This window comes from Miniopterus schreibersii (genome assembly GCF_964146895.1).
Source record: "Miniopterus schreibersii genome assembly, contig: HAP1_SCAFFOLD_34, whole genome shotgun sequence".
In the NCBI taxonomy this organism is placed as follows: Eukaryota; Metazoa; Chordata; class Mammalia; order Chiroptera; family Miniopteridae; genus Miniopterus; species Miniopterus schreibersii.
The window spans coordinates 1,240,686-1,260,618 of NW_027669847.1; the positions used below are offsets into that span (position 1 = coordinate 1,240,686).

The 19,933-nt window shown below is 41.9% G+C and overlaps 1 protein-coding gene across 1 annotated transcript in view; it reads left to right on the top strand.

Annotated features, from left to right (window-relative positions):
• LOC308552031 (DNA mismatch repair protein Msh3-like) overlaps positions 1-19,933 on the top strand; it is a 60,278-nt gene that overhangs the window by 22,940 nt on the left and 17,405 nt on the right. The window contains exons 9-10 of the mRNA XM_081162999.1: positions 7,796-7,908; positions 11,167-11,281. Coding sequence (XP_081019125.1) covers positions 7,796-7,908; positions 11,167-11,281 — 228 coding nt within the window. The remainder of the gene's footprint in view (positions 1-7,795; positions 7,909-11,166; positions 11,282-19,933) is intronic.

The following is a 19,933-nucleotide window of genomic DNA, read 5'->3' on the forward strand; positions in this document are numbered from 1 at the left end:
AAGCTTGATTACTTCCTGAGCCTTAGGCCTCTGTTGAGGCCCATGGAGCTCACACAGTGAGGGAGGAAATCCTCAGCTTCCCCCTCGCTCCCCAGCGGGCCTGTCCTCCAGGCATGGTCCTGCTGTTTCTTTACCTCAGCTCTTTTTAATCCTGCAGGGACCTGGCCCTAAATTTGCTTTTAATTTCTCTGCCCCAGTGGTAACTTGGCTAAGGTCCTCTTCCCTCTGCTTGGTGGGGAGGACTGGGAGGGGATCCTCCTGGTCCCCAGAATCTCTCACTTGTGTTCTGTCTGCCTGTTGGTTTGGTCTGAAGCAAATTCACTAGCGGAAATCAGACTTTGGGTTTTTCTCACCTTGGTCCACTGTGGGCCATGAGGGCTTCAGAGAGGTGGCCATGTTCCTGAGAAGCTGGCTGCTTCATTAGATTATGTCCACTTCTTTCTTTGGACATCAAAGGACCCCTATTTCTTTTTAAATCCTTTCTAGTGGACACTCAGTGAATATTTTAAAGGTGAATTAACATTGGCTCAGGTAAGAGAGAAGCGTGAAGGCAGGCTAGAGCCCGGGGGGCTGGGCTTGGGGCTCCCGCTTCTCTCTCCTCCTTGGGTTTGTCTTCCCCTCAGGCCTACAGGCGGCAGAGGGCGCCCGTCACTCCATTCCAGGACTTCAGCCTCCTGGTCCGAGGAAAGGGCACAAAGGGCTCCTGGGAGCTCCCGCGTAAACCCTGAATCCATTCTTTCCTTTCCTTTCTCTTTTTCCTTTTCATGAAAAATTTTAACTTTTGAATAAGTAGTAGATTCCAGTGGTTTGAAAACCTAAAAGTATTTTCAGAGGACATGGGGGTAAAAGTTTTCATCTTATGTGCCCTTTTTATCATAAAGTACCTCTTTTTGTCTTGTTTAATGCTTTTTGCCCTGAATTCTATCATCCTTGATAATAAAACCTTGTTCCCTGATTTCTTTTTATGTATTTGCATTTGCCTAGTATATCCATCTGGGCAATGTATTTTTCATCTATCCTTTTATTTTCAGTCTTTCAAAACTTGTTTTAAGTTGTGCTCCTGTTTGTAGCAGAACTTTTATTTTTCCCCTTCGTAATCCAATCTGAGATAAATTTTCTTTTAATAGGCAAGTTTAACAAATTTACATTTGTCTATGTGGCAGATATATTTGATATTAGCTGGTCATATAATTTTGTTTTGTTTTCTATTTTTATACCTTTAAAACTATTTTCATTATGTGGTCCATGGGGTGGTTCTGATACCTTTGTTTTAGTGGTTGTCTTTATATTTATAATTTCACATAAAGCCCTTAGTCTTTAAGAGAAGGGTGGTGGTTCCTACTATGAATGGTGATGAAATTAATTTCATACCCAGTTCTACAGTAGAGACACTGTAACTATGTTATGTAGTCTCTTTTATTCAGTCTACACCTCTGTTGTATTCTGTTCTCAAAGGAGAGAATTAATCACTCAGCCAGGAAGCTTGGAACGCAGTCAGGATTATTAGCAGCAGCAGCACACTGTCAGAAGAGGCCTTGTGAGTTTCCCAGAGGCTTTTTGTCTATAAAATTATGGTTTCTAAAGTCAGCATAGATTATAGACTTGGTAAGCTGCCGTTTGTTTGTCACAATTGGATGTTAGTTCAGAGTCTTTATAGTGATCTGTTCTTCAACCCCAGAGCCACCACATTGACATTAAAAGTTATTATTGGGTCTGAAGTCCCCCCCTTTTTTAGTGTGCGCTCCACACTTGTTGAAAGTTTTATCACCATTTAATATTTCAAAAACAACATATTTGGCAACAGAGAGACATGTCACGTATGAAAAATTTTTTTTCATTACAAATCTTATTTTAAAACGGTCCAGCGTGGCTACCTCATGTAATGACTGAGGCTCGTACCCTGGTATTAGGCCCGTCCAGCACTGAAGGGGACTCGCCACCACAGCCCGGGGGAAGCAGACAGCCTCCTGGAGGCTGGGAAATAGAAGGTGTCTTCATTATACGTTAGGCCCGGGTCAATTATATGACCATAGTTGACTTGGTTTTGTTTTGTTCTTTTTAACTTTTTTTCTAATCCTTACCCAAGGATATAATTTTATTGGTTTTAGAGAGAGAGGGAGGGGGGAGGGAGTGAGGGGAGGAACACAGAGAGAGACACATCAATGTGAGAGGAAAACATCACTCGGTTGCCGATGTGCCCTGACTGGGAATCGAACCTGCAACCCTTTTGTGTACAGGATGATCCTCCAACCAACTGAGCCACCGCCCAGGGCCATGGTTGACTTTTGATTTCTTTTGGTGAAGAGGTATTTACTGCCCATCTTTGATGGAGCAGCTGAAACATGGACTATATTTGGAGATTTGTATTTCTACTTTGCAGCCTATCCTAGGATGGCTGCCAGTATTGTTTGTGTAGACGGGTGTTTTCAGTCTGCAGTTTGCCTGTGAATCACCCCTGCAAAACCCTGTTAAAAATGAAAAGCTGTCCTTCTCCGTAGCTTCCTGCTGAGTTCAGACTGAACACATTTGAAGTATGGAATCTGAGCTCTTACTGTGTGTTGCACGCAATTCTGATGTAGGTGTTCCACATACAGTTTGAGGAAATCAAGATTGACAGTTCTGTGTTTAATGTAGAAATTTACTAAAATACAGTTTGACAAAATTCTGGTTGGATATTACTCATTATATATACAACTGTTTCAACTATCTTCAATTTAAGAAATCCAGGAAAACACAGATATGAGATTTTAGCTCTAACTGGTTTGTGAAAAAACTTTGCATAAGGACGTTTAATTTACAGTTTGCAGAACAATGAACTTAACACTGTTGTAATACTTCCATGAAAGCTTCAAAGATAACTGACAAGGCCTTTTTTATAAGATTTAATGGGTTTCTAAATCCTTTCCTGCTTATGCAAAACCTTAATTAGAACAGTAATTGAGTTACCAGCTGCCTCTGTGTTCACTGTAGGAACTTGTACAAAAACATCATGGAGCTCATGTAAGGTCATTCCTTGCTTTTTGAGTTGCTAAATAATAACTTTGCGCTAGCTTTTCAAAATCCAGGTATTACAGGAGTGAGTCTATAGCAAGATAAAAATTGATAGGAGACTTGTTGTAGTAGTTAGTCTGACACTCTCCCTCCAGTGGAGCAAAGTGGAAAATTCCTCTTTAGCACCACAGACGGGAGAAAATCCTCCTTCTTAGATTTTTCCTGAATCCTCGATGCCTGCCTAGTCTTGTAGTAGAACAGGAAGAGCCTTTGGAGCCAGGTACACTGGCACAGATTTCCTGAGGAAAGATTAAAACACTAAGAAATTGGGTTTATAACTTAATTTGATCAACCTGGAACATCATGACAAGGATATTATATCCCAGGAAAGCAAGAATCATTCAGCATCAGAAAATACGAAAATATATTAAGATATTAAGTGAGAGAAACCACAGGGTCATTTTAACACATGTAGACAGAACATTAGGTAAGATTTAATAATCCTTTATGCTAAAATTTTCCTTTTTGCCCAAACTGGGAAACTTACTAAGCCTTAGGCTAATAAGTCATTTATCTCAAAACCTACAGCAAACGTTACACTTAGGAGTTGAAACTTTAGAAGCACTCCCATTGGTGTCAGTAAGAAGACATCTGATAACATTACTTCCGTTCAACACAGCCCTGAAGGTCTTAGCCAATAGTGTAATGAGGTAGGGAAAAAAAATGAGGAATAGAAATTGTAAGAGAGAGGCAAACAGGTTTTATTTACAGATGACATTGATGCATGCAAAGATATTACAAAAAAATCAATTAGTGTTCAGCATAGTTGTTACATATAAAAATTGATAGGCTCATGTATGGTAGTGATAACACTTTAGTAAATATAATAGAAGAAAAGATTCCCTTTATGGTAGTATTAATCTATAATACAGAGTGGGCAAAATTAGGCTTATAGCTGTGAGTTCACGAAACAGAATTCATTCTTGTATTATTATATATTAATTATTGTACTATTTATTATTAACCTGCTTTTGCCCACCCCTTTATACCTAAGAGGGAGTACAATCAGTTGCATAAAACATGAAGAAAATTATAGAACATTATTGCTAGATATAAAATGCATGAATAAATTATGTTTTCTTCAACAATGGGATGTTATACATTTGTAATGTTTTATTATTATTTAGGTAAAAATGTTTTAAAGCAACTTGTGACAGAATTTCAGCACCAAGTGAACATTTGCCAGTAAAGAAATGGTTGTAATAAATAGTGTGTAAAAGTTAGGACTTTCACGTACTATGGAACATTTTTCAGCTGTTAAAAAGATCAAGCGGTGGGAGAAACAAGACGGCAGTGTAGGTAACAGCTGCACCCGCCGCCTCCCGCAACCACATCAAAATTACAACTAAAACACAGAACCACCATCACTCAGAGCCTCCTGAAATCTGGCTGAACAAAAGCCCTGCAACCAGGGAACTGAAGCAGCACCGAGACCGGTAGGAGGGGCGGAGATGAGGGCGGATTGGGGCTGAATCAGAGACTCACCTCGGGCCCACACCCGGTGCCGTGGTTTAAACCCGGGAGGGAATCTCAGCGGTGAGGATTTCCCAGAGGAGCGAGGGTCCCAGCCCCACAGGAGACCCCAGCCCAGGGATCCAGGGCCGGGAAGAGACGTCCCCACAACTCCGGGCTGTGAAACCAGCGGGGACTGTCCCTGAGGGTCGCAAAGGCTGCAGGAGCCCCAGCAGCTCCTCTTAAAGGGCCCGCGCACAGACTCACTCAGACGCTCCCTCTGAGCCCAGCGCCGGGCAGCAGCTTGAAAGGACCCGGGACACTCGGGGAGGAACTAACCTGCCTGAAATCCGGGCAAGAGCTGGAGGGGCAGCTTCCTCCCAGGCAGAAGAGCTGGCAGAGGCCATGGCTCCTGTGGCGAGTCCTCCCAGCACACAGCCGGCAGGCAGGCACCATATTTGAATCAACAGCACGTCACTCTCACCTTTGGCCCCGCCCTGTGATTCCCGGAAGCGCCGCCCCTCCCCACCTGCAGCTCATCCAGGCCATTTCCAGGGGCTTTTCTGTAAAAGTGGCCTCTCCATCCTCATGCTTAGGACTTTCCTAAAATCTCTCAGACAAGCAGCAGTGGGCTCCATACAGCTTGGTAAGTGGCCTTAGGCCTGGCACTAGCAGCAGCCTGTATTGGCTCATAGCTTGGCCTCTCCTGGACACCTCCAAGCCCAGCACAAGTAGCAGCCAACTACAGTTTGCTGTGTAGCTCATGCTGGGTAGCCCTGGGCAAGGCACTGGCAGATTGACTTTGCACCTCCTGGGAGGCCCCAGAGACAGTGCACCTGGTGGTCAGACTCGACCACGCTGGATTACAACCCTACCACATCCATGAGGGGCACACTCAAAGGGCGCACTTGGTGAACACCAAAGCCCCACTGAAGTAAATCCTGCTCCATGGGGGTGTCTCCAGCACAGCAGCTCTTTGGCTGTAGTTGCAGCTGATCCTCACAGCTGATTGGCCGGGGGGTCAATGCCTCCCAGGGACACCAACAGCAACCAAGGCTCAACTACAACAGGACAGTGCACACAGCCCGCACAGGGGAGCACCTAGAAGGCCCAGCTCAGGTAACTGGGGAGGCTGAGCCACTGGACCCTACAGGACACCTACTACACAAAGCCACTCTACAAACTCCAGGAGACATAGCAGCTCTTCCTAATACATAGAAACAAACACCTGGAAGCAGCCAAAATATGGAGGCAAAGAAACATGTCACAAAGGAAAGAACAGAAAAAAATCTCTAGAAGAGGAACTAAATGAAATAGATCCAAACAAGCTAACAGATACAGAGTTCAGAATTTTGTTTATAAGGATGTTTAAGCAGACTATTAGGGAAATAACTGAGAAAATCGATAACATAATGAAGTACCAATTTGAAATGAAGGCTACACGAATTGAAATGAATAATTTACAGGGAATCAACAGTAGAGTAGAGGACGCTGAGAATCAAATCAGCAATTTGAAACATGAGGAAACAAAAAATACCCAACAAGAAGAGCAAAAAGAAAAAAGAATCCAGAAATTTGAAGATAGTACAAGGAGCCTCTGGGACAACTTCAGGAGGCCCAACATTTGTATTATTGAGGTGCCAGAAGGGGAAGAAAGAGAGCAAGAAATTGAAAACCTATTTGAAAAAATAATTACAGGAAACTTCCCCTACCTGGGGAAAGAAATCGACTTACAAGTCCAGGAAGCACGGAGGGTCCCAAACAAGAGGAACTCAAAGAGGCCAGCACCAAGACACATCATAATCAAAATGCCAAAGGTTAAGACAAAGAGAGACTCTTAAAAGCAGCAAGAGAAAAGCAGTTAGTTCCCTACAGGGGAGCAGCCATATGACTGTCAGCTGATTTCTCAACAGAAACCTTTCAGGCCAGAAGGGAGTGGCAAGAAATACTCAAAGTGATGAAAAACATGGAACTACAACCAAGATTGCTCTACCCAGCGAAGCTATCATTTAGAACTGAGGGTCAGATAAAGAGCTTCACAGATAAGAAAAAGCTAAGGGCGTTCATCACCACCAGACCAGCACTACAGGAAATGTTGAAGGGTCTTCTTTAAGAAGAAGCTAATGAACAAAAGAATCTGACAAACTAAATAGATCCAGAGACACTGACGCATGCAACAGACGATCATATTTCAGAGGCAAGAGGGAAGGGGGGTGGAGGGTGGGAAGAGATTAACCAAAGAAGTTATATGCATAACCCATGGACACAGTTAATAACAGGGTGAAGGCCTGGGGAGGGGGTGGGAGCAAAGCGGAGGGGCCTGTTGGGGGGGGGAAAATGGGACACATGTAATACTCTCAACAATAAAGATAAATTAAAAAACAAACAAACGATTGGTAACTAAGGTACTTTAGATGGAGGGATTTCAAAGAGTTACTGCTTAGTGAAGAAAACAAGACACAAAAGTTTGTACAGAGTGATCCTGTCTTTATAAAACAATGACATGAATGAATATGTATATGATATATTTGTATATGAACATGAAAAAAATTAGGAAGGATTCATTCTAGGCTGTTTACATGGGTTAGAAATAAGATGAGGAGGAGAGGAGGGGAGAGGAGAGGAGAGGGGAATGGGAAGCCAAGCAAAACAGAAAAAAAGAAACTGCACTACCCAGCATGGATGATGTAATTTTGTTTACATACTAACATAATTTTACATATATGTAATTATACACACACATATCTATGTATACACATTTATGTATATATTTAAAATTTTTAAAAACCTACACACCCACTTTAAATAAAGAGTGAGGGTTGACCTAAGGGGAATTTACTGTATTTCACCAGAGGCTGTGGTAGAAGTAGAGCTAGCAGATCGCCAACCAGACATAGATTTAACCATACCTTGGAGAAAGATGTGCTTGATGATGGGCTCTGTCACTAGAGTGTGAAACAGATGGTGCAGGTAAATCACACAGCACTTCCCTGTTCTCTCTTTGGTATTTATTAAAGTAATTGACCGTAATTTCAGTGAGTTCTTGACAACATGTATAAAGTACTCGAAATGTGCTAGGGCACATAAAATATGAGTAGTAAATGTAATAATGATATTTTATGAAGTGGAACTTTTTCCACAGGGAAACTTTAGATCTTTCTTTTTTTCCAACTTGGGAGAGAATAAGAAATAGTCTTTTTTTTTTTTTTTTTTTTGGCCAGGCCAAGGCCTAAATACAGACAGTGCAAGATGATAGAGAATTGTCTTTGACATTTTCATTTTTCCCTTGCAGTGTGCGGGACGACAGAATTCGAGTAGAAAGGATGGATGCCATGTATTTTGAATACAGCCATGCTTTCCAGGTGGTCACAGAATTTTATGCAAAAGATGTGGTTGACATCAAAGGTAAATTATATGTTACCATAGGTCCTCAAATTTAATGGAGTTGAGGTTTACATAAAGGTGCAAATTTGACCTTCGATGTAGTGAAAACTAGTTGCCAGTACATAGCTGGAAGAAGCAGAGGAAAGAGTTTACTGTTCTCACTCATCAGAGCAGGACTATAGCTCTCCCTTTGTAGTTATGACCATTTAGCGATTTGATGTTTGACCTGTCCATTGTAGTGTAAGGAGTCACTCACTGACCAACTTCCCTTGTTCCTCTTAAAAGATGGCCCATCATTTTCCTGGCAGCTTTATAGGATGTTTGGATAAGTAAATCTCTTGATGAAGGGTAGCATTTCACAAGGTTGATTACCAGAAGTTAAATACATAAATTCTGGAAAGAACATTAGTGACAGGGTCTGAATATGTTAGGGAACCACTGTTTGTCTGATTCACATTTCCTGATCCAGGTATCTATGCTTGCTTTGGTCCGGACCCCTCCTTCTTGCCAGTCCAGCTTATGTGAAGGTCCATTTTTATCCCTTGTCACAGGCTACAGAGCCTTCACTGTTAGCCTATAGATAGATCAGCCTCCCCCAGCTCCCTCCCAGGCATCAGTGTCTTAGCGTTTCTCTCCCTATCCCTTTAATCTCATGGTGCCTTGGCCAAATTGAATCGAGTGTTTCAGGGTGTGACCCACATCTGACACCAGTCTGCAGTATCACCAACGGGTCATCGTCTTATGCTCAACTAAAGACAAGACTAAGTCACAAGATTACCATAAGCCACTCTTGGCATCAGATCACTTACAGCAGGGATGGGGAACATTTTTTCTGCCAAGGGCCACTTGGATGTTTATAACTTCATTTGTGGGCCATACAGAATTATCCACTTAAAATTTAGCCTGCTATATTTGGTCAGACATTTAATTAGCTCGCCCATACAGTGATGGCTGGAACTGCTTCTCTCTGGTGAGGCCTTGGCAGGGCCAGACCAAATGATTTCGTGGGCCGGACATTCCCCACCCCTGATTTAGGATGTAAGACCAAAAATCTAACTTGCCGGAAGGGCACATGTTTTCCTTTTAGTGGGAGTAGTCCTCGGTGGTCTCTGTAGCATTTCACAGAGCCATCGGTGCTTACGTTTCCCTTCTCCGCTAGTGACAGCTTAGCTGAAAGGAAAGGAGACTCTTATTAGGTGGGTGCAGGGTCAGCCTGGCTCAGAAACCCCATGTTCTGCAGGAACCCACTTTCCTTGCTGGAATTTCTACAACGGACATGCCAAGTTCAAAGAGGCATTGTGCTCTCAGGGAAGGCCAAATTTCTGGAATCAGGTGTTCATAACTCCTCCTAGTCCAGGTGGAATTTACTGATTTCAGGTCATTTTTAGCATATGCAATGTTGCTTCATAACACACTGGCATTTCATCTTTATCAGGTTTCCTGGGTAATGGAGCTAGAAAGTTAATGGAAGATAAAATTCTCATTTCTAAAAGTAATAAATGCCTATTGCAAAAAAAGTCAAAACATAGTTGTGTTTAAAGAAAAAAGTAGCCCAGCCGGGCTTGGCTCAGCGGTTGAGCGTTGACCTAGGGTCCAGGCGATCGGGGTTCAGTTCCCGGTCAGGGCACATGCCCGGGTTGCGGGCTTGATCCCCAGTCAGGGGCGTGCAGGAGGCGGCTGATCAATGACTCTCTCATTATTGATGCTTCTCTCTCTCTCCCTCTCCTTTCCTCTCTCTGAAATCAATAAAGATATATTTTAAAAAGAAAAAAATAATAATAATAAAGAAAAAAGTAAAAGTCCCCCCTCAAATCCTTATGAATCTTTTTATGTACAAATCCTCACATGTACACATAAACATACATATGTGATTGTGTGTATTTGTTTATTAACTTGAATTTATTCTTTCAGCTAATTTTATTGGAATGCCTATTGTGTGAGGCCTTGCGCCTTCAATAAGGAATAAAACACAGAATTCCCCACTCTTTTGGAGTTTACATTCTAATGGGGGGAAGATGAACCATAAAATAAGTTAGTGTGTTTGAAGCTGGCAAGTGCTATGAAGAAAGTAAGGCAGGGAAGAGGGTGAACTTTTATTTTATTTTATTTTTTTAAATTAAGTTCGCATTCAATATTGTTTTAGTTTCAGGTATGTAACATAATGGTTGGACATTTATATAACTTACGAGGTGAGCCCCCTGATCAGTGTTGTACCCACCTGACACCGAACATGGCTGTTACAATTTTGTCGACTGTATTCCCTATGCTGTACTTTACGTCCCTGTCACTGTTTTATAACTGCCAATTTGTACTTCTCTATCCCTGAGGGCGAACTTCTAAATAGGGTGGTGAAGGAAGGCTTCACTGAGAAATGGCCCTGGAACAAAGTTGTTCACAGAGATGGAGGGAGTGAGGGAAGCCGTGTGAAGGAGCTGCGGGCAGAGAGAGGGAAGCACAGCTCCCTCAAGTGCCTCCTGTGTTTAAGGAATAGCAAGGAGCTGGCGCTGGAGCAGAGCAACCAGTGGGGAATGTTAAGAGGGGAGCTCAGTGTTAAAGAGGAGGTGGAAGGCAAGGTGTGTAGGACCTTACAGACTTACGGGCTTAAGCTTTTTCTCTCAGTGAGCCTGGGGATGTTGGAAGACTTTTTAGCAAAGTCTAATGATTTGATGTACATTTTAAAAAGGATTCCTTCGGATTTTTGTTAAGAATTACCCTGTGGAGCACAGGGATGAGCTGAGAGACCAGATGGAACACTGTTGCAAGATTGCTGCTGAGAGATGAGAAAGATGGTACAACTTCTTTTCCTCACAGGAGTGTAGTGTGGATAGCTTTGCATATCAGTACAGATGGCGGTAAGTCATTCGTATCAGCAGGTGTATAATAATCTGGATTTACCACAATTTATTTAACTGTTGCTCTGTTGACATTCAGTTAGATTGTCTCTAGTTTTTTGCTAATACAAAAGATTTTTCAACTCCCTTGTTTACACACCTTTGGCATGCATTCTGGAGTATTACTGGGTCAAAGGAGATGAGCATTCTGCATTTTGAAAAAGTTGCTCAGTTGCTTTACAAAGGTTTATTCCACGCCAGGCAGCACCCCTTCCCCTCTGCCCACAGTATTCGTCATCGTCTGCATTTTTCCAGAGGGCAGTTTTAGGCGCTATTGTCTAGACAACTGTTATTTCAATAGCCATAAATTAAATTTTCTTTAACTTAAAATTTGTTTATAATAATGGTGGATAATAATTCTAACAAAGGTATGTATTCTGTTTTTTAGGTTCCCAAAGTTTTTCTGACATCATTAACTTGGAGAAGCCTGTGATTTGCTCTTTGGCTGCTATAATAAGATACCTCAAAGACTTTAACTTGGCAAAGGTGCTTTCCAAACCCAAGTAAGTGATTTTTCAAAAATAAAAAAAGGGGTGGGCTTATATTAGCAACATCTCTTTAATGTGGTAAGAACTATACTCAGAATTTTACTTGCTGTTGATAAAGCACTCTGTCCGAGGGCAAGGATGAGCTATGTGTTATTGTTGCTGAAGAATATTAAAAATACTAACTGGTACAAAAACATTGATAGAATCCTTGAGAATTTTGTCAGTTTGTATTCATGATAGCTATTTAATGTAGTGTAGTTTTGACTACAAAATGGTGCTTTATTCTAAAGCACAGTTAATTAACCAGTAGTAATAAGAAGTGGGATTAAAAAGCATTCATACGAGAAGGAAGATGGCGGCGATATAGGTGAAAGCAACACACACCTCCTCCTGGCACTGATCTGGAGTTACAGCCAAAACTTAGAGCATTTAACCTGAATTAACAACAGAAAGACATCTGAACAGAAGTATTATATCCAAGGAATGAAAAGAAGAAGCTATACAGAGACTGGTAAGAGGGGAGGAGGTGCAGAAAGGACTGGTCCCAGCACCCAGGGGCAGCGGCTTTAGCCAGAGAAATATTGTGGCTGCAAAAGCCCCCCAGAGGAAGAGAGGGTTCTCAATCCCACACCAGGACCCCCAACCCAGAACACCAGGGCCTGAAAGAAGAGCCTGCATAACATTTGGCAGCAAAAATAAGCAGGGAATTGGCCCACTGGAAGGGGGAGGGAGTCTGCTCGAATCCCAGGCGAACGTTCTGCATAAAGGCTAACACACGGGCACTTACTTGCAGGCACTCACCTGGGGCTCTGTTGGAGGCAAGGAGACTCAGGGCACACGGAAGCCATAAGGAGAAGATCGGGGTAGCATAGCTCCAGTGATCGGGAAGGCAGGCTTTTAAGTCCCCAGTCCCAAACCAACATCCCACACCTTCCCCAGACACCATCTCCCAGGGTCCAGCACTTCTGTTCTTTCATCACCAGCTGGAGAAAGTGCACTGACCCTGTCTTCCAAGTATTGGCAACACCACCCTGCCAAGCTTGAGTCTGGCATAAAGAACCTTAGGCTCTACCCAAAAGGGACCTGAACAGTGCTTTTTCCTCTGGAGAAACTATAGACAGCCTTAGACAGACTTTGAACTGAGTGGCTGGGAAACAAAAGCTAATCTTCCCACCTACCCCCCACGGGGTAGGCGGGCGCAGTCCCCAGTGGAAGGCGCTCTGGGCAGGGTCTCAGGCTTTAGGAAGCTGCAGAATGAGGGGGAGGTATATACTTGCAAGCCTCCCTTCAGGATATTTGGCAGGCACCACCAAGCTAGAAAGCCAGCAGCTAACCTGCTGAGATCCTGTGCCACCCCCTACAAGGGGCAGTCTGAATTTGCATTCCCAGAGCCTGGATTTGCATTCCAAAACCTGCCTACACAAGCCTAGAGCAGATCCACAGGAGGAACAAACTGCAGTCCAGATCTGGATCTTTGGTACCACCCCCCTCAGAGGCCTTCACTAGGGCATCTCACAGTGAGCTGCAGGAATAGAGAAGAGCAACAAGCTGTCCCCCCACAAGAGCTGGAGCAACCCCAAGCAGAGGGGGCAACCTTAATCTATTACTGCAAACCCTACCTGCACCATCCTGCAGGGGCAGACTCAGGGAAAATGGGTCATAAATCAGAACTGTGAAATCTGATGTGACCCACTAGGAGCCTTCCTTCCAGAGCTCTGTAGTGGAGCCTAAAGGAGAATACCTACCTCCCTTCTTGAGGGCTAAGGGCCTGTTCCACGTCAATCATAGAGTGGCTAAAACTATCATCCGCAGATTCTACTGGTCCCACCCTGCTAATCATATCCACTGGGGAATATAAGAGCTTGGACATCGGACCTGACTCACTCAGGGCACTTCAACAGAGCTTCTGGCAGACCACTGCAGATATAGGAGGAGGCAAGCAGCTCTCTCTTTCCTCCCAAGGGAAAGCAGCACTGCAAGTGGAGGGGGCAACCTTCTTCTCTTCCTCAAAGCCCTGCCAGTACATCCCTGCTGATGCAGCCTCACAGGGGAAAGGGGACATAACCCAGAGCTGGTGTGAACCCCTTGGAGCCTCCCTTCAGGGTCTCTGATGGGGCACTGCTGAGCTAGAAGGCAAGCATTTAGCTCCCCTCTTGAGGTCTGAGAGCCTGTGTCACCCCAATCAAAGGGAGGATTGGATTGGCACTCCCATTTCCAGCTGACCCCATCCTGCTAAGCTCATTTCCATGGGGTGAAAGTCAGTCTCACCCAGGAACAGGCCAACAACAATCAGCTCCCAGTTACAACAGGAGGGTCCACATAACCCACACAAAGGACATTACTAGAGCATTAAGCTTAGGAGTTCAAGGAGACTTTACCACTGTGTTCCACAGGACACTTACTACATAAGGCCACCCTATGAAGACTGGGAGTCATAGTAGTTCTATCTTACACATAGGAAAAATGCAGAGACAACAAAGAAACAATCCCCAAATGAAAGAAGAAAAATCTGCAGAAAAAGCTAAATGAAATGGGAGCGAGCAATTTATCAAACACAGAGTTCAAAATAATGGTTATAAGGATGCTCAAACAACTTTAGTGAGAACTACAAAGAACTTAGTGACAACTACCTCAATGTGAAAAGGAGATAGAAACTCTAAGTAAGACCCAGTTGGAAATAAAGAATACCATAGCTGACATTGGGAACACATTGGAAGGAATTAAAAGTAGGCCAGATGAAGTCGAGGATAGAATCAGTGATTTGGAAGACAAGGTAGGAAAAAACAACAGAGCAACAAAAAGAAAAAAAAAGGAACAAGGATACTTTAAGGGAACTCTGAGACAACATACAACATGAAACCTAACAACATCTGCATCCTAGGGGTACCAAAGGGGGAGGAAAGTGAGCAAGGGATAGAGAACCTGTTTGAAGAAATAATCACAGAAAACTTCCCTAACCTGGTGAAAGACAAAGCTACAAAGTTCAGAAAGTTTATCTTTCATGATAAAACCAAAAGGACCCACACCAAGACATATCATAATTAAAATGGCAAATATTAAGGAAAAAGAGAATCCTAAGGACTGCAAGAGAGAGGCAATCCGTGTACTACATGGGAGCCCCCATAAGGCTTTCAGCAGATTTCTCAACACAAACACTTCAGGCCAGAGGGAATTGGCATGAAGTTCTCAAAGTAATGAAAAGTGAGAAACTGTAAACAAGACTGCTTTATCCAGCAAGGATATCATTTAAAATTAAAGGTGAAATAAAGAGCTTTCCAGACAAAAGAAGGCTAAAGGAGTTCAGTACCACCAAACCAGCATTGCAAGAAATGCTAAAAGGACTGCTCTAAGAAAAAGAAGGATCAGTGAGAGAAAGGTACATCAGCATAAAGGGGGAAATGTCATTAAATAAGTTTATATCAATAGTAACCTTATATGTAAACGGAATAAATGCTCCAATCAAAAGACATAGGATAGTTGAATGGATAAGAAAACAGGACGCAAATATATGCTGCCTACAAGAGACCCGCCTGAGAGCAAAAGATTCACACAGGCTGAAAGTGAAGGAATGGAAAAAAATACTTCATGCAAATGGACACCAGAAAAAAATCTGGAGTAGCAATACTTATTTCTGACAAAATAGACTTCAAAATAAAGACCATCACAAGAGACAAAGATGGTCACTACATAATACTAACGGGATCTATCCAACAGGAGGAAATAACCCTTATAAATATATATGCACCCAATATAGGATCATCTAAATATATAAAAAATTTCTTGGTGGACTTTAAGAGGGAGACTGATAGCAACACAATCACAGTGGGGGACTTTAACACCCAAATGTCATCACTGGACAGATCATCAGGACAAAAAATCAACAGGGAAACACAGGCCTTAAATAACTCACTAGGTCTAATTGGTTTAATTGACGTTTATAGAACATTTCATCCCAACGCAGCAGAATACACATTCTTCTCAAGTGCACATGGAACATTCTCAGAAATAGACCACATGTTAGGGCACAAAACAAGTCTCTACAAGTTCAAGAAGATGGAAATCATATCAAGCATCTTCTTGGATCATGATGGCAAGAAAGTGGAAATCAACCATTCTAAAATCAAAAATATTCAAACACATAGACGCTAAATAGCATGTTATTAAACAATGACTGGGTTACCAATGAGATCAACGGAGAAATCAAACACTTCCTGGGAAAACATGAAAATGAACAGACAACAACCCCAAATCTATGGGGCACAGTGAAAGCAGTCCTGAGAGGAAAGTTCATAGCAGTACATGCAGACCTCAGGAAGCAAGAAAAAGCTGTAATAAACTATCGGCACAGCTAAAAGAATTTGGGAGGGAGCAACAAGAAAAGCTGAAGTAGAAGGAAGGAAATAAAGATCAGAGTAGAAATTAATGACATAGCGACTTAAAAAACAATGCAAAAGATCAATGAAACCAAGAGCTGGTTCATTGGAAAGATAAATAAGATTGATGCACCTTTAGCCAGACTAACCGTGAAACAAAGAGAGGACCCAAATAAATCAGAAATGAAACAGGCGATGTAACAACTGACCCAACAGAAATACAAAAGATCATAACGAAATACTATGAGCAACTATATACCAACAAAGTGGACAACCTGGATGAAATGGACAAATTTCTAGAAGCATACAACCTTCCAAAGCTGAATCAAGAAGAGGCAGAAAACCTGAATAGGCCGATAACAAACGAAATTGAAGCAGTAATCAGAAAACTCCCAGCAAGCAAAAGTCCTGGACCAGGTGGACTTACAGGTGCATTTAACTAAGCATTCAAAGGAGAATTAACTCCTATTTTCCTCAATCTATTCCAGGAAATTCAAGAGGAATAAAGGCTCCCAAACTCTTTTTATGAGGGCAGCATCATCCTAATCCCAAAACCAGATAAAGACACTACAAAGAAAGAAAATTTCAGGCCATTATCCCTGATGAACATAGATGCTAAAATCCTCAACAAAATACTAGCAAACCGGATCCAGCAATACATTAAAAAATCATACACCACGACCAAGTGGGATTTATTCCAGGGATGCAAGGCTGGTATAATATCCACTAATCAATAAACATGATACATCATATAAACAAATTGAAAGACAAAAACCATATGACCATATCAATAGGTGCAGAAAAAGCATTCTATTTCTGATAAAAACTCTCAGCAAAGTGGGAATAGAGGGATCATACCTCAACATAATAAATGCCATATATGAAAAACCATCAGCCAATATCATATACTCAATGGGCAAAAACTAAAACCATTTCCAATAAGAACAGGTACAAGACAGGGATGTCCACTTTTACCACCCTTATTCAACATAGTACTGGGAGTCCTACCCACAGCCATCAGACAGGAAGGAAACATAAAAGGCATCCAGATTGGAAAGGAGGAAGTCAAACTGTCATTATTTGCAGATGACTTGATATTGTACATAGAAAACCCTAAAGACTCCACCAAAAATCTACTGGATTTAGTAAATGAATTTGGCACAAAACAGCCTGGTAGTGGCACAAGAACAGGCATATTGATCAATGGAACAGAACAGAGACCCCAGAAATAGACCCACACCATTATGGTCAGTTAATATTTGACAAAGGAGGCAAGAGCATACAGTGGAGTAAAGACAGTCTCTTCAATAAATAGTGTTGGGAAAATTGGTCATATATATACAAAAAAATGAAACTAGACCAGCAGCTTACACCATACACAAAAATTAATTCAAAATGGTAAAAGACTTTAAGTTGTGAAACCATAAAAATCCTAGAAGGAAACATAGGCAGTAAAATCACAGACATCTCACTTAGTGAAATTTTTGCCAATACATCTCCTAGGGCAAGAGAAACAATGGAAAAAGTAAACAAATGGGACTGCATCAAACTAAAAAGCTTCTGCACAGTAAAGGAAACCATCCTCAAAATGCAAAGGGAACCCAGTTTGGGAGAACATATTTGCCAATGATATATCTGATAAGGGGTTAATTTCCAAAATATACAAAGAACTCACACAACTCAACAAAAATGGACAAAGGACATGAATAGACACTTCTCCAAAGAGGACATGCAGATGGCCAAGAGACATATGAAAAGATTCTCAACGTCACTCATCATCAGAGAGATGCAAATGAAAACAACAATGAGATATTACTTCACATCTGTCAGAATGTCCACCATCCACAAATCAACAAATGACATGTGCTGGCGAGGGTGTGGAGGAAGGGAAACCCTGGTACACTGCTGGTGGGAAAGCAGACTGGTGCAGCCACTGTGAAAGACAGTATGGAGGTTCTTTAAAAAATTAAAAATGGAACTGCCTTTTGACCCAGTGATCCCACTTCTAGGAATATATCCTAAGAAACCCAAAACACCAATCAGAAAGGATATATGCACCCCTATCTTTATAGCAGCACTAATTACATTCACACCATGGAATACTATGCAACTGTAAAGAAGGATCTCTTACCCTTTTGGACAGCATGGATGGACCTGGAGAGTATTGTGCTAAGCGAAATAAGCCAGTCAGAGAAAGAGAAATATCACATGATCGCACTTATATGTGGAATCTAAGGAACAAAATAAATTGATGAACAAGAGAGGACCACAGACATGGAAGCATGAAACAAACTGACAGATCTCAGAGGGAAGGTGGGAAGGAGGGCGGGAAGAGATTGACCAAAGAACTTATAAGCATATATGCACAGCCCATGGACACAGACAATAGACAGTTGAAGAACTGGGAAGAAATGGGAGGGGACTAAAGGGGAGAAAATGGGGACATCTGTAATACTCTCAACAGTTAATAAATTTAAAAATAAAAAAAGCATTCATAAAATTTCACTGCCTTTCTTATTCTTGGTTTCAGTTCTCATTTCATAGACCATAAAGTTGGAGACAGAGAGGACAGCTTCTAACATAGACAGCTTTTTAAAAGAGTGATTAACTTGTAGAGTTTAGAGATTTGAAAGCTGGCAAGTGACATTCTAGGGAAATACTAGTTTAAAAGTCAGTGGAATTAAAAGGGGATGATTTTCTTGCTTTCTGTTGTGCACCTTCACCAGCCCCTTGTCTTTGGCTCTTTAAAGAATTACCCTCCACCGCATTGACCCTGGATAAATCAACTCCTTCCTGCCCTGCAGAGGTGGGTGGACACATAGGAGCTATCTGAGTGAAGTGGCTGGGTGTGAACTGAGGAACAAAAGGTGGTGCTGGTTTGAGGTTGCTGGAGAAAGTGGAAGAAAGGCAGGTCCCTTGTGAATCTTTTTGTAATGTCTTATTTTGGTGTGTGTTCTAGTATGTGGTGTTTAGAATAGAACAGAGTATAATTTCTCTGGAAATAGTTTTGTCCTGTTGAAAAGCAGCCTAAGTGTCCATCCACAGGAGCGTGGGTTCACTGTGTTATATTCTTGCACTGTAATGTTACAGAGCAATGAAAATGAGTGGACTCGAGTTAATGTGTCAGTATTCTTTTTAAAAAGTTCATTAGCATTATATTGAGTCAAAAATCCAATTGCTGAAGGACATACAATACAGATCATTATGTGAATTGAGGAGCATGTGAAACAGTAGGGCATATTGCTGAGAATACATACGTATATTGAGCCCTGCCAGGGGTGGCTCAGCGGTTGAGCATCGACCTCGGATCCAGGAGATAGGGGTTCGATTCCCGGTCAGGGCACATGCCTGGGTTGCGGGCTCGATCGCGTCAGGGGTGTGCAGGAGGCGGCTGATCAATGACTCTCTTATTATTGATGTTTCTCTCTCTCTCTCTCTCTCTCTCTCCCCCCCCCCACTTCTCCTTTCCTCTCTCTGACATCATTAAAGATATATTAAAAAAAAAAAAGAATACATACGTATCCTGAGAAGGTATAAAGACATGCGCGGGAATGAGCAGCAACAGCTCAGAAGAGGGTATGGAGGGGAATCTGTAGAGGCCAGTGAGGGAAATGGCACAGGGAAGTTCTGCTTGATGTTTATTTTTTAACCTGAGTGTTATATTAACCTATGTATGTTTCAGTATGACAGAAATGTTTTATTAAAAAAAGTAGCGCCCTGGCATTATACCTTGTAGATTCCTCTTTAAGATCCAATAATAGGAGACATTGCAGAGTTCGCTCTGTGTGGCTGATAGTGTTGGGTCGCCATAAGGAAGGATGACAAGCTGTCTACCATTTGACGTGTTCCTCACAGGGACCCCTAACTTGGTGAGGTACAACTAGTGACTAACAGCTTGCCCATTACCAGGTGGGTTCTGGAAGTATCAGGGGGACACTTTGTAAAGTACATGATTGTCTAACCACTATGCTGTATACCTGAAATTAATACAGAATCATATTGAATGTAAACCATAATTGAAAAACATTAAAAAAATTCAAAAATAAATAAAAGCAAAAAAAAGTTTCTGAAAAAATAAAAGATTGGTTTCTAGAAACCTGACCTTTTCTAAAATCAGGCTCTCGTGTGTTTAGAAGATTAATTTGGATCTGAAAACATTGTTGTGTCTTCGTCATATGCAATTCAAAGTAAAAATAGTACTAAGCATTCAGACATTAAATGTTTATTTGTCCTGAAATTAAAATAGCTTATTTTAAAATGACCTGACTTGATAAGTTTGAATGCAGCTGGACTT